Source organism: Mchenga conophoros, linkage group LG19, assembly GCF_057382185.1.
Source record: "Mchenga conophoros isolate Kocher_MC1m ecotype Shallow Benthic linkage group LG19, M_conophoros_male_GT1.1, whole genome shotgun sequence".
In the NCBI taxonomy this organism is placed as follows: domain Eukaryota; kingdom Metazoa; phylum Chordata; class Actinopteri; order Cichliformes; family Cichlidae; genus Mchenga; species Mchenga conophoros.
Genome location: NC_140544.1, coordinates 15,599,147 through 15,615,037, shown reverse-complemented (window position 1 = coordinate 15,615,037; position 15,891 = coordinate 15,599,147). Strand labels below are relative to the sequence as shown.

The 15,891-nt window shown below is 41.4% G+C and overlaps 2 protein-coding genes across 6 annotated transcripts in view; one reads left to right on the top strand and one right to left on the bottom strand.

Moving 5' to 3' along the window:
• The window catches only part of alk (ALK receptor tyrosine kinase), a 454,675-nt gene extending 450,755 nt beyond the window's left edge, over positions 1–3,920 (top strand). For all 3 annotated transcript variants that reach the window (XM_085258181.1, XM_085258182.1, XM_085258180.1), the window contains exons 28-29: positions 306–396; positions 987–3,920. In XM_085258181.1, coding sequence (XP_085114307.1) covers positions 306–396; positions 987–2,063 — 1,168 coding nt within the window. In that variant the 3' untranslated portion in view covers positions 2,064–3,920. The remainder of the gene's footprint in view (positions 1–305; positions 397–986) is intronic.
• Positions 3,921–12,734: 8,814 nt separating this feature from the next.
• LOC146551953 (CAP-Gly domain-containing linker protein 4) overlaps positions 12,735–15,891 on the bottom strand; it is a 43,750-nt gene continuing 40,593 nt past the window's right edge. For all 3 annotated transcript variants that reach the window (XM_085256968.1, XM_085256967.1, XM_085256969.1), the window contains one exon: positions 12,735–15,811. In XM_085256968.1, the coding sequence (XP_085113094.1) occupies positions 15,445–15,811 (367 nt within the window). In that variant the 3' untranslated portion in view covers positions 12,735–15,444. The remainder of the gene's footprint in view (positions 15,812–15,891) is intronic.

Below are 15,891 nucleotides of genomic sequence, written 5' to 3'. Positions count from 1 at the left end.
ACTCAGGATTTAACATCACTAAAACTCGCTCCTGTAATTTACATCGCCCATTTAACAATAGCTCTCAGTGGTGGGAGGTTACACTTTAAATCTGCATTACAAAAACCTAATAAAATCAAAATAAAATAAATAAATAAATTTTAAAAAAAGCTAAGAAGCTATTAAGAATATTTAGTCAAAGGAGATTTACCCAGCATGCATTAAATCAGCTGGAGAAACAGTGCTGGAGAGTCTCTGCTTTCTCTGCATGGAGTGGGAGAAAGTGTTTTGACTCCGTGTTTTCTGCTCGTTCATGTGCATTTCAGGTACCGTATAATGACTCAGAGTTGGCAGCACCAGCCTGAAGACAGGCCCAACTTCTCAACCATCCTGGAGAGAATCGACTACTGCTTACAGGTAACTAAACTGAGCACCGTATGGGAACCTGACTGTCATGCAGGCACTGATTAGGGCTGAGCAATCAGAGGAAACAACCTAACTGTGACTCATTGTTTACTATAAGCTCTTGGCATGCAAAGACTGATTACACAACACGAGTTTGTACAGAGCATAAGAAAGCGTATGTGTGCATGAAAAGGAGTGTTCCATCTGAGAGGAAGACATAATCTGCAGTAGTGGACTACTTGCTCTATTCGACCACTCTGCAGGACGATAGAATCAATCAGTACAGCTGACAAGTGGCTAAGATTATAATGTAAACTGCTGCTGCATCTTATGCCATAAGTTGTTGATGCGCAGCTTTCAGTTTGCTGGACCCACAGGCGAACTGTGAATATTCCACAACTTTGTTAGAATCTGCTTGCTGGGACGTTGTTGCCCTTTATTACTGTTAGTGCAGCCAGACTGTCAGCGCACTGCAGTTCTCCGTAATATCCTTCTCGTTAATTCTCTGCTCGACCTCATGACATTTTCCAAGCAAAAGTATTAGACCAATGAAGTAACTGTTATGACCATTCATCCACAGCCATGATCTTTGAATCTTTCAGGACCCCGATGTGGTGAACGTGGCTCTGCCTATCGAGTATGGGCCAGTACCCGAGGAGGAGGAACATGCCCCCATGGGCCCCGATGACCCCTCAGCTCCGACTGTGCTGGTGAATCCCCAGGTGCCCGATGGGGAGGCTCCACAGCCACCTCCCGCCTACCCCACAGAGGAGAACCGGAGAGGAGGGGAGCACGTTGTTGTGACGAGCACAGCGTCTGAGGCCAAAGCACAACCATCGGCTCAGCCCCAGCCATACCTCCACATGCACCAGCACCCTCACACACAGACCACCAACACAGTCACCTCTGCTGCCCCCTCCACACTCACTGCCAAGGGACCTCATGTCACCACCCAGCCCAGCTCAGAGGGAGGACACATCAACCTGGCTTTCGCCCAGGGACACCCCTCAGAGAAGGACGCCCACACTGGGAAAAGCAGCAGTCTGTGGAACCCTACGTATGGCTCGTGGTTCCTGCAGCAGCAGCAGAGGAAGCAGCAACAGCAGCAGCAACAGCAAAGGCAAGGAGGGGTGGGCGGAGCAGGAAGCAGTAGTGGCAGGGTTCCTGGAGAGGGGCAGGATCACGTGAGCCGGACAGTGGCTGAGGTGGCCGGGGCATTAGGTCTCCAGCACCAGCACAAGCAATTCCAGCAGCAGCTCCAGCAGCAGCACCAACTCCAACTGCTGCACCATCAGCAGCAGCAGGGTCTTTGCAGACCTCTGCTACCCCCTCCACCTCCTCCCGCTGCCCAGTCTCCCCTACTTTTAGATTCAACCGCCTTGCCCCCAGTCCCCCTCTACAGACTGAGACGTTTCCCCTGTGGCACCATCGGATACGGCTACCAGGAGCAAGGCCTCCCCATAGAGTCCAGTCACAGTAACACCAACCCACCACCTCCACCCCAGCAGGGCAGCATGCCCTCCTCAGCAGCCCACCAGAGGGGGGGACCCATTCCTACGTCAGTGTCCATGGCTCAGTCAGGTATATCCGAGGATAGCCGCCCACTGCTAGTTACGATGGGGACGGTTCAGAACCCACGGCTGCCCAGGATGGAGGGCCACAACGCCACCGTGCTTTAGCCCACAGGCCTACGCAGAAAGTCTTCTTTTTCAGGCCCCGTCTTTGGAGACTGTGAGTCACACAGCAAGAAACACTGTGCCGTGAGAGAGACTATTTTTCACCACTCCCGTCCCACCATTTTGGAAAGAACCCATCTCTCTAAAACTGGCTTTTTACACCAGAACCTTTGAGGTGTGTTCAAACCCCAGTGGATGCTAAAGCACATCGGAGAACTAAAAAGCTTTGGGAGGCAAAATGTAGAGTCAAACATAGTTTTAAGAATATTAAAAAAAAAAAAAAAAGAAAATGTATTTTTTCAACATTGGAGCGATTGAGTGAGAAAACTGAGAATCACCTGGAAGACTTTCCACACGATTGTGACTAGGAGAGGTCAACTAATGTTCTGCTGAGGAGGCTTCACGACTATCAGAAACAGACTACGAGGAGGAATAAATCTCTATATTTTGCCAGACTTTGACTCTCAACCTTTGGTGATCAGTTTGACTGTAGCTGCCAGCCACATGTGTCATTCTTCTGCAGAGCCCTCAAACTGTTCCTCATCCCTTTGGGAAAAGAAAAAAAAATGCAGCGTGGTAAATTGCTTGTATCAGACTATTTTTCAAGAATATCACAGGATTGACGCTGGATTACCAGAGACATTTCTACAAAGGAAATAAAAAAATAAATGATGATGATAATAATAATAATACTGGGAAAAAATGTGGTTGTTGATGTTTGCTTGCCTGCTTGTTTATTTATTCATCTCTTTATTTATTATTTGGAAGTGGCTCTATAAATTATTACTGCTTCTCCAGATCCAAACAAATTCCTTTGGAAGCAGATATTTCTCAGTTTTTTTTTTTTTATTTGAAGAAACTCCTTACAAAAAGAAGTTAACTAAATATTCTAAAAGCTTTGTTACAGCAGCGACTCTTTTTAAGCGGAATAGTTGGATAAATGAAGCACTGTGACTGAAGATGAGCCGTCTCAGCAACATTTGGGAGTTGAGCTTTTTTGTTGTTGCTAAAGATGTGAAATTACTCGTTGCCCCCGGTCTCATTGAAATCGCTGCTCTTTGAACTCTCCTTTTGTTCACAGCTCCATTCTGTCGAACGAGCGCTTTGAGACAGAGAAGCCGCGGCTTTTCCTTACTTATTGCTTCTTTGAGTAACCTTTTATTAATTAATTCACATCTTGGTTTTCTTTTTTTTTTTTTCTTCCAAACTTTTTTGTTTCGTCTGGCTATAGAAACAGTGGATATTGCTGAATCAATCTTAACCTTCAATTTGCCATCGCGAGGCACTCCACGTTCTTAAATTTGCATATTTTATCTTTTCTATTATAAGATGGCTGTTGTGGAATACAAATGAGTCTGAGAGAAAAGTTTTAAGTACAAACTGCTTTCGCTCCACATGTGAATGAAACCCAGAACCGCTCATTTTCACCCGCATAGTCTGTGTTTACCATCTGCCTTTCAGTTCGGCGTATCTATCAAACGATGCCACGAGTGTGTTGATATTTAGGTGAATTAATGACGATATTTTTTTACGCTTTTTGCTTACCGGTACTCGGCTGTCAGTCCAGCTGCTGTAAAGAGACGACGAGCCGTCGTGTGAGTGTCATGATGCTCGGTGATAAATGCGTTCCTGCAGGCGAGCTCGGTATTGGCTAATGAACACTGTTTTTGCTTTGTCTGTGTTAAACTGCATTTTATTGATTCTGTGCTCCCTTCACTGCTCATCCCCGTCGTTTGATGTAAAAAGACAAACCCAACTGCACCTGTAAATGTTGTAATTATGAAGTATTGTACTATGGCAAAAAGCTGTACATTGCCCTTCAGAAGACATTCGGCAAAATTAATAAATTACTATATAACAGCCGTATTTTCTCTCTGTTTCCATCTTTGAAGTTGCCAGCCAACTTAATCAAATTAACTCAAATAAGATACCTCTCTAAGAAAAAAGCGTTAACTAGACGTCCGGCAGCTTGTTTGCTCTGCAAACATAATTCAGGCGTTAAAATTGAGCAGCTCATTCTGCAGCTGTGTGCTCATACGTGCAGTACTCCAGTGATTTTGTGTTAGGTTTTTGATTATCATGACTCTCTGATGATGATGATTAGATTTTGCCGAGAATTCATCAGCGTGCCACACGTCAAACAGTGCATGAAGCACTATTTTAAAACCACTTTCTAACTGGCTCTGCCCAGAGGAAAAGCTTTCCTGCTCGCACTAATCTTTTCTTTGTCTCATCAAAACTTAATCACTTCAGCTTTTGTTTTGTTTTTATTAGATAACTGAATTTTGATCAGTTTTCCTATCTCAAGGTTAGAAGCAAAAGCATAAATGCATTTAAAACAAATCATCCGGTTTGCTCTTAGATTCATATTAGAAACAAACACCGGACAAAGGCATTCTTTTTTTGTTCCCAGGCTTCTCAGTTGTTTCCCTCGACATGAAGCCTGCAGGATTTTGATCTCAGTATTGTCCAATTTTTATAAGGTACGCTACTGTGCAGAAATCTTGAGCCATGTTTTGGAAGGAAAAACTGAAATACATGCAGCAATTAATTGAAATATGGGAATGCGTACATAGATGCACAGGATAAAACGCAAAAATAGAATTTGTGCAACAAGCTTAAAGGCTGGATTTGGTATCACCACTCTTATTCGTCAACATAGCTGCTTAAGAAAGTTTAGGCTGTCATCTTGCCAATCGCTTACGCAGCCTTCACAGATGGATATTTAGTCCACTTCTTGTGTAAATTTGACATACCACAGCCTCTTCTTCCCATTTCCCTTCCTTAACAATGGCTTTTTGACAGCCACTCTTCCACTGAGACTGTTTCTGATAAGGCTTCAGTGAACACTAGATGGATCAGCTGAAGGGCCAGATGCATCTCTCAGGTCCTGTGTCAGGTCTTTGCTGAAATTTCTCCAAGGACATGACTTTCACCGTTCAGCTGCTGTACATTTTCCGCTAATAGATAGTCCACTACATACACACCAATGCCTTTTAGCAAAAGTCTAAATTACCTCCAGCTAGAATCTGTAAACTGGAAGCAGATGACTGGTCATTTGCAGAAAAAAAATGTATAAAACTAACGTGAATTCTAAGATCTTCATAGAATTTACAAAAAATCAAAGCATTGAAAAACTCCACAATGCATGAAATTGTACCTCAGCCTGGCTACATGGTCCATATGAAATCAGTAAAATCTGAAATGTTGCCACCTGAGACCCTTCTCTCAAACGACGTGAGAATTTGGAAAAGGCTGAAAGTCGAACATGTTAACACCAAGCTTTTCCTCAATTTCACAGCTGAAAGCGACAAGTCTTACAAAACAACTGTATTAGAAATAGAAGTGATTGCATCAAAGCTAGGTTAGGAGCCTGGTGTCAAAATGCAAGTAAAAATGAAACCTTTTATGTGCGATAGCGAGCCTTCTACCTGTCCCACGTGGTGAAATGACCCTTGAAAGTTTCCCTGGGAAGGTGGCTCAGGTGGGAGGCCCTGATTGGCATCTCATGGAATGACCCTGTGATGTTTCAGCCTCAGTTTTTGTGACTGGTAAGGTATTACCAAAGCTTCGAACACACAAACCTGGAGTTGTTAAACTATGACTGTAAATGGTAAATGGCCTGTATTTGTATAGCGCTTTACTATACAAATACAGTAAAGGACCCCAAAGCACTTTACACATCCAGTCATCCACCCATTCACACACACATTCACACACTGGTGATGGCAAGCTACACTGTAGCCACAGCCACCCTGGGGCGCACTGACAGAGGCGAGGCTGCCGAACACTGGCTCCACCGGGCCCTCTGACCACCACCAGTAGGCAACGGGTGAAGTGTCTTGCCCAAGGACACAACGACCAAGACTTCCAATTACAAGGCGAACTCCCAACTCTTGAGCCACGATCGCCCGACTGTCTCAGTAGCATTTTCAAAAGTCTCTGATTATGGAGTCCTGAAACCCCAGAGTAGTGTTAATATGCACATACGTGAAAAGTATACATTTTAAAATGAAAACAATGACTAATGTGGACATTTCCTCAGAGCCTCTGACCTACAGTGTCTTTGGGAAGAGGTGGCGTAAAAATCCGGCAAAGGCACAAAAAACAACATGGAAATCCACACGGAAAGGCCCTGAACAACCAGCAGGCTCAAACCCATGACCTTCAAACTATGACCTCCAAAAAAAGCCAACAACAGTTCCCATTTTACACCATTTTATTCTATTCATATTTACAGTAGATGGTGCTTCATTAAAAAAATGAAGTAAAGCTTAAAACAAGGGCTATTAAACGTGACGTCCACTATGTACTTGCAGATAAGCGTTATCACTTTAGAGCCTGTAGTTTGACTGCAGTAGCTGTAAATGGCATTGGCACAAGAAAAAGTGTTGACTGAGTAGTATTGGTAAAAGCTGGCAGTAATGGGCTGGAGAGCAGAGGCCAATTAAAAACAGTCAGCAGACCACAGATTTAAATCTCTAGTTAGCGCTATAAACCGTCACCAATCTGCACAGCGCCTTCAAAGTGGCTCATTCACACACTTCGAAGTGTATTAACTAATAAATTTCATCTCTTCATCGTTTCAAAAGCTTAAATTAAGGGTAAATTCATAGCTATGAAGTATTTGTTACTAATGAGGCAGGAAATGTTCTCTATTATGAAGCAGGACAGCACAAAAAAGTGATTTTACCCACTATTAGTTACTAGAAACAGTCCCATCTTCTGGTTAGATTACTCATAATCTGGTATTTTTTATTTGAAAAAAGGCTTTTATGGCACAGCAACTATCAAACAAGCAAGTTCTGTTTTTCAGAAGCATCGATGCATGAAAAAAAAAAACACCTTTGCAGAATATTAATAAGTTGTTAACTGTTTATGACTCAGCATTTTAATATCTTCTGACTTTGTTAAATATTTATTTTTTATCTTTATTGATACCTTCCATCGGCTCTAAACAGCCTGCTTATACGGTACATTTGAATGTTATTAATTCACCCTGGCGTTCACCAATCTGTCAGCTGTCCGCGGTGGAAATACACTGTTCACGAATGAATACAGTCAGCAGTATATTTTAAAATGATCCACATTATGGATGATGCACCAAACATTAGAGTGGTAATGTATTGAAATTTCAGGTCTTTAAAATAATGGATTAGATATCTGATTTTTACTCTGATTGCACAGCCTGTGGGGTAGCAGAATGATTGCAGTTTCCTTGATTTATGCACTAACCACTGGCCTCAGCCATTTAAGCTTAGTGATGAAGCCTCCCGTCTGACTTGTATGGGGATAAGATTTGTTTGAGATTCACGGTCCTGAGTTTGCACAGAACTGTGGTTATGCAAAGAGAAGGACTGTTGTAGCTGTAGCCTCTTTGTTGGTTGAATTCTCACCAGTGATGACACCAGGTGTACGTCGACTGCCGTTTGGTTAAAAACTTGGCTTGAACATGAAAGGCAGCCACAGCGGAGTGTACCATTGACAGAAACAAACCAAGTGTGGGAAAACCCCAACATTGCTGAAGCAGTGTGGGATCATCTTGAAAGAAAACGAAACAAAAGGCAGAACATTCAAAAAAAGAGGTTTGGAACGTCCTTCAAGAAGCCTGGAGAACTATTCTTGAAGATTCCTTAAAGTAATTACTAGAAAGTTGCCCAAAAGACTTCAGGCTGTGTTAAAAGTTAAAGGTGGTCATCCCAAACATTGACTTTTTCCCTTGAATACTGCATGTTTGGATACATTTCAATAAAATAAGTGCACTATTTCCCATTTTCCTAGCAAAAACTAAAGAAAAGCAGGGTGGCTCAAGGCTGTATATCCTTATTTGTATCTCCTGTTCAAAAAAGGCTAAGCTAAAGAGACAATAACAGAAACATGAACAACAGTAGCCCACATTACCAGTGGTTTCACATATTTTTGACTCTTCCCTCTTGTGATAACATGTAGACGTGGGTCTGCAAAGCTCAAACTCAATGCCATCAGTCCGCTGGTGGTCAAATTTTCAGACTATGGATTTTTGTCTCTCTCACTAACATTTAATAAGCGAGGGCAGAGACTCCACTTTGACTCGGCAGGTCTACATTACTTATTTTGCTACATATAAGTGGTGGATAGATTTTACTGCTCTTGAGGTATGAAAAAAAGACAGTCTTTCAACTAAAAAGTCATCAACAGACTATACAAACAGTATAAAAGAAATATCTTAAATGTGTTCATTGTGTTAATACAAAAGCTGTGCGATGGCTTGATAAAGAAACCAGACTTCTTTGGGAGTACCGGAGAACTGAAAATGGAGGAACAAAAGGGCAAGACAAGTCTCCACAGACAATTCATGAGAAAATGAAATGGTGCTTATAAAGATGCCAGGCTGGTTTTCACTGACATTCAGTCTGACCTTAGTTCCAACAAATGCTGTAACTTAAGAATTTTGCTTCGAGATAACAGACTCTTTTACAAGCTGCCATGAGCTCTTACATCAGGCAGACAAAGACGCCAAACGGCACAGACAGTTTGGACTCTCTGTTCTGAATTTTCTTTCAATAATATGTTAATATCTCAAAGTCGCAATTAATATTATCACAAAGCAAAAAGGTCAACAACATGTCCTGGAAACAAACTCCACAGATGGCTGCAAGATGACACGTGACATTTCTATCCAGTACATCACACACATCTTAATTACATACACAAGTGTCAGAAACGGGTTTGGTTTAAATTCTGAACAAGAAAATAAAAAGTAAAACGTGTCCTGTAAAACAGATTCCTGCTATTCTCGCCCACTATAGCAAAATAAAATTGGACCTGTGTGAATAGTCGTTTAAAAAAAAAAACGTCAGACTGAACTCAAGTACTAGAAATTAAGGCATTGCCAGAAGTAACGTGCCAAAGAGGCTAGGGCCAATCTGCATCTCTTACATGCTGGAAACACAGCGATGGGCCACTTCATTAGATACATCTTGCTAATAGTGAGTCAGACCTTGAAGCATTGACACAAATCATGATGGATCCATGCTTTCATTTACAACAAATTCTGACCCCCTCATCCCGATGTTGTAGAAGTAAAGACTCCGTTTGTCCAATTTTGGTGAAACTGTGTGAACTGTATAGCCTCAGTTTCCTTGTCCGAGCTGACAGGCCTGGCACCCTGTGTGGTTGGTTTTCCGGAAAAAGAAATTAGCTGAGCATTTACTTCAAGAAGTTGCACAAAAAGACAGCTGGCAAAGACCAACAGCACTCTGATTTACCACAGCTCAGCCAATCTGGAGCGCAGCCTTTATTTTCCTTTATGTGACAGTAGACAGATGTAGAGAGAGACAAAACATGAGATAAAGCGTGAACAAAGCTCCTAATCTGTGATTCAACTAGGCAGCCATGTGATTTGTGCCTGCCGTTATGATTTCCTGCACACAGAGAGGTGTTAATCTAATTTTTAGCATCATATTTGAATTCTTGAACACTAAACTGTAAATCCTTTAAAGCTCCTGTAGTAATCGGTTGTTATCTTGAAGCTACCCTTTCAGCTTCATTCCTTGCATTTTAACCAGTCGCTTGTCTGACTGGCTGCAGGTGGGTGGGGTTTATGCGTCTGCAATAATAACACAAGGAATATGCACACTTATTGATATCATACAGAGCCAAGGGTAGAAAACACTTTTCTGAAACTGAGTGTTGAGAGCAGTGTGAAGACTGAGCTTTTGCTCTCAGGGATTACTTGGGAGAATGTTGACCTCGCTGTTTGAAACGTTCTCCATGTTTGACACAAGGACAGAGCTGCTGTTCTCCAAAAAGCCTCAAGCATTGCAGTAATCAGCATGAAAAGCAGCGTGGCATGCATGAAAAAGAGGAAACACCAGGATATAATGAGGTCAGTAGACAGGAGAGATATGAGACTAAGATCCATGGATTTGAGGCTAGCACTATGCACTTTCTGCTTAATTCTAAGTGTTTCTACGACTACATTAATGGTTGGGTGATTAATATAAAATAATAATAAAAAGAAATTGTGTCAAATCATTACCACTCATTGGTAAAGTAGCTGTGTAATAACATGGATTATGTACAGAGAGCTGGTCATTATTGTACGTAAGCCAGCCGACGGGGTGCACGGAGGCCGCAGCAGGATTATCCCTGCAGTGTAAACATGCCTACAACTGTAGAGGCCTGTGCAGCTGACAGTGTACATTAGCTCGTAATAGCAAATCATATTCCTTACATGCCAGCTGTGCCAGTTGTGTGATCCATCATGTTTGAAAGTATCGCTTCATAGTCTCACGAAAATTCTAGTATTTTAATTTTACTAAGCACTAATTAACAGATACGGGTTTAAAAACAAAACAAAAACAAACAAACAAAAAAGCAACCCTTAATGTTAAGCCCTTAAAATGTAGGACCCAAAGGACATAGGATGATGTCATGGTACATCATGGTAGTTCCGGCCATCTTTTGTGTACATTGGTAAGATGCATGACTTTACAGCAGCCAGCCTCCCCCCTGGTGCAAACAGTTTAGTCTCAGGAGGTAATTTCCTCCTTTGGCACTGCTGTAAAGTGAGTGAATTTATTACCTGCTGGGATCTACCTCACTTAATCTGACTCTCTGAACCCAACCTATCAAGCGTGTTTGTGGTGTTGGAGTCTTGTGGAGCATTTTAATGCAATTATCTGGGAAATAATATGACTCGTTGCATGATTAGTTGTGGTAATAGCCAATCACAGAAGTTTGTGCTGCAGTTTAATCTCTCATGCATCTGTGCAACCTGCATTCTCATGTCACTTAACATAAAATGACAACAGCCAAAATCCTAAAAAACAAAAGCATCCTGCACTGGTTTACACAACCCTCCAAAACGGTAAACCTTTCCATAAACATAACCTGAGTCAAATCAAATTCTTCTGATGCTTTTCCATTATCTGAAAATAAGCATGCACCTTTAATGCCCAAGTATTTCACACAGTGGGGCATGAGTTAAACAGCGCCATTGTGTGCTCCAGGGAGGCCCTTTCATCATTTCAAAAGGCTATATTCAAGATGAAAAGCATTTGTGCTGCAATGTTTTTAGGCGACAAAGACATCACCATGCAGAGAGGCTAGAAACAGAAGCATCACTGCATTTCTCAAAACTTTGCCCATCAACTGAAGCTCTCTGCAAGCTGCCTCCAGTGCCTCCATTTACAAGTCATTTACATAAGCACTTGCACTAATAGCAACAATAATGTAGCACAGTATGTGCACTTTGTTCCCCTTTTTCAAAACAGAAGAGAATCCATAAAGAATTTAGTAAAAGTGACATCCTCGGTGTAAGGACTCCTGTCACGCAGTCTACCTTCAGGATGCATATAAAGTTGAGGTTCAGCAATACGGCACTATCTCCATTTAAGGTTCCCTTTATTTGGTTATGTGTTTGCTATAACCAGTTATAAGTTATAACCTTAAGATCAGAAGTAACTACTTAATACAGTGCAGTCAGACCATTAACCCTCCATAGACCTAAGGTGACGAAGGAGGCTCTTTTCATGAGTTCTATTTACTTTGGCTCTATTTGTGTTTATTCTACTACACAGTTTCTTTTATCTATTACAAATATTGGTCTGGTAACAGATGAACAACAATTGTTCTAATGCAATTAAACACCAGACCAGATATAACCAGGCTTCTCTCTGTCAGCTGATCCATTTACCTCTGCAGATTCTGCATCTTGCAACTCAAGTTCTGTCATTCGTGGTTCAATGCAAAAAAACAAACAAAAAAAGCAACTTTCCATTAACCTTACCGACATTAAAAAACAAACATTGTTTTGATTCAAAAGCATCACAATGTTTCAGACAAAAATAACTATTCAATGTGTTAAAATTGCATCCACCAATTCATTTTCATGGACATTAAATAAGATAAAAATGCCCTTATTCTCCCACTGAAGTCTTAAGCACAAGCACACTGTTCATTCCCCACCTGACAACTTCTCCATTTACCTCAAATCAGACACAACGATGATTATTTTAAATTAGCGTGAGATAAATATTAGATTAAGTCATCACGATGGGAGTTCCACAATAGAAGATGCTTGTCCAAATAAATACAAACGACTGAATTTGAAACGTGACATTTTTTACTAAAGTGGCTTCCTGGCACTCAGTTTGTATTTTTTTTTTTAAATGTCTGACAATACCACTTGGCTATATTTATTTATTTATTTAGTTACAATGGCTGCGCGTCTCGTTTCATTCTCACCTTTGAAACCATCACTCGGTCAGTGGTTTGGACAGGCAGACGCTGCTTCACTGGATCCTCTCCCTTGCCCTCTTTTCCCCCCCCTGTTGTGTGCGGACTATAAAAATAAGCAACAATAAGCACTGAAAACAATTTCATGCAACCATTCAAACATCTATTTGTTCCACAATCACAGTATAATAGCGCACGTCACTCCCATTCAAACCTGAATTTGTGTGCCCAGGCTGGCAAACAATGCCACTCCACACCGTCAAAGCTCATCTCCGTCAGCTTTGACGGAGATGAGCCCCGGTGGAATCGGATGGTAAGTGAACAGACGTGTAACCATTTCAAAGTGCTTGTGCAGTTTCATTTTTTGGGTCCCTAAAGGCAGCTCTTTGTGAACAATCTGAGAATGTCAGGCAAACACACTCAATAAAAGCAAAGAGCAGAAGAGGAAAGAGATAAGAGGTCAAATTGGAAACTTTTATTTATTTTTACAAATACTTTTGTTTTGTTTGTTTTTTTTTTACCCACAACATGTAAATGCATCAGAACAAAGCCCCGTGTCACACAGCCACACACTTCAAATACATTTGTAGAGGGAAGTGAGTTAAAGAAAACACCCACAGTCTGAAGATGAGATCTGAAATGTTGCAGGAACCACCACAGCGGTGGTCTTAATATAAATGAGAAGCTTTTTGTAAGCGCTGAAAATGTTTCAGTGGGAATATTTTCCACCGTGGTGGGTATTTCAGACAACCTTGTGTCTACCCACCACTGCTCCTCAATCACGACGGGGCCTGACCAGACAGATCAATGAGAGAAGGGCACTGGTGATTCAACAACTGCTGCTGTGGCATACACGCCCTAATTGGATGGTACACGAGTGTTTTACTGAATACTGGGCCTGTTTTTCAACATGCACAATCAATGGCTTGTTCTCCGCTGACTCCTCTGCTCACACAGCTCTAATCAGATAGTAAACTCTGCGCTTGAAGCTTCTGGATGATTGCATATTTCCTGTGTCACACTGCTTTAATTAAGCATCAAATACAATTACGCTCCATTCATCACTCTACAAATGCAAGGATATCATATTTTACTGTTAGATACCAAAGGTGGGAACATTCAAGAGGGCTTTTAGATCACTTGCTAACACTCTTTAAATCTCACACATTTAACACCTGGCATTAACAGATTACACGGTTCAAAAATGATAGGAGTCAGCTCAAAGTATAGAATCACAATGAGCTTTTTCACATTCGGGTTATAATGCAAATTGAAAGTGTGACAGCTCTGACAGATTTAATGCGGATAAAAGATGTGAATCTGTCACAGCGCAGCTAAAACCAGTCTAGACAATGCTGAGGAGAAGGAGAGAACAGAAAGGTACATTTTCCTGTGGCCTGTAGTGATATTTTTGCCATTTTTGCACGCGTCTCTTTTGGAAATGTCCACGTTCTCTTAAACACAACGGAATTAATACTAAAAGCATCTGCAGCACCATTTTCCAGAAAGCATATCCTTTTAGGTCAAAAAACATTCACAAATCTTGTTGCGATACCACATTATGTATAATTATGGACTCGAGGCACACTGTTCGTGACAGTATTTTTCTGCATCAATAAAGAAGAAAATACGGACACTCGGTAATAATTATGAGCAAACACCTGGTCAGTTTCATGAATATTATTAACTCTTATTCTCTTCCATTAGTTGAGCAGCATCCGAGACCATTTTTAATTATGCGTTTCCAACTCAAACCTCAGTGTCTTTGCAGTACAGATCTACATCCCCGAACAAAGAAAAGGTTGGGATAATATTTAGTATGCATGTATCACTGCGCGGTCTTACATCTTACAAATAATCATCAATAATTTTAAGCACTCGCAGTATATCGATGTGGAGGAATAGATATACAGACAGACGTTACCCTCGCCGTCATCTCATGCTGTACTTTATGTTTTCTCTACATTTGCCAGTCACTGAAAGCATGCAGATAGCCAACATTACAGGCTTAACTGATGAGGGCACCATTAATGTTTACATCCTGTCACAGATAACAGGTGAATGAATGACTCTTACTATACAGTTTCTGGAATGATTTCTGGAAAGAGCATTTTTCAGATGTACATTATTTGACATTTTAAGCATCACAGGGCAAGTGCCATCTACTTCCATCCTATTTAAGAGACACTTTTACAGCCATTATCTGTGAAACTGGCCAACAAGCATTAAAGACACGTCGAAGATGAATAAATAGCACTACAGTCCAGAGCAACCATACATAAAACTTCATTGTGAAAGGTCTCTTTAAAATCTGCTTTTCACTCATCTCGTGTGTTCCCATCTGCAGTTAATGCACTTTTTAAAAGAACAGCTTCTGATTCCATGTCATATTCTATCCAAATACCATCACTTCTTTAAAAGTGTTATCAGTATGATGCCAACCATAATGGAATCACAGTCAGACAGTCTGAGGGGGACACTGATGCACACAGGAGGAAACACTTCCTGTTGATGCAGCTGTATTTTAACAGAGGTTGATGGAGGTCTGAGCTTAATTAAATCTCTTTTTTAATTCTCATTGATTCATAAAGCGAATATTCAGTTTAGATTCGGTATCCGCCAATTATCTGTAAGCCATATAGCGACCGTGGTAAAAATCAATCATTCTCTCTTGTTTCAAAGTGCTCTTAATTAACATGCGCACATACACACACAAACGCATGCACTCTTTTGGTTAGATAGTGGACTCTTAAATTATCTGATAAAAATCTCATTTGATGTGATCAAAATTAGCTTTGGGTATAGAAAACCTTTTTACTCGCGGACATGCGGAACATCCACTTTATCCTATTCTAATCTATCTTAGTAATGTTTGTCAGTGCAATTACATTTAAAGTAGTGCAGTGTTTAATGTCTTATTAAGACCCCCTCACCCACCTACCCATTTTGCAAAACAAATTCTATTTAGAATTTAGTGTTAACTTTTTAAAGTGCTTTCAAGGCCCCTTTAATTCCTAAAAAATAAGTACTTACTAACTGGTTTTATTCCTGTTACAACAGCACATGACTGAAAACATTATTGAGCACAATGCAATGAGGGAGAAGTTTACACCCAAATTTTTTTGCTTTGAGCAGATCATAAACAGAAAGCGTCCTACAGACCTCAGCTGGTTTCATTCACCAAGCGTGAACCATTGATGCCACGATAAGTGACACGGCTGGGGCGGACCAGCACACCGTGGCCGGGTCGACAGCTGAAGTAGCGACGGCCGCCCACTGAGCCATCATTCTTGCCCTTGGGGCTTCGGAGCTCCAGACCCAGCCAAAGGCCTGGGGCAAAGTCTGCTGTGCCCAGGTAACGGATGATTGCCATCTCATTGGCGCTGCTCAGCAGGACCTGCATGCCCACGTGGAGGTGGACCTGCCCATCAGAGCTTGGAGAGGGACTTGAGCCTGCGGTGCTTCCAGGAATACTTCCACTGCCCCCACTGAGGGTGCTCCAACGCCGGCGGTGAGGATTGGAACGACTCCTATTTTATTTTATTTTTGTTTTGTTTGTGGAAACAGCAAAAAAAATACAGTAAGAAAGATTTATGAGAAAAGGCAGGCA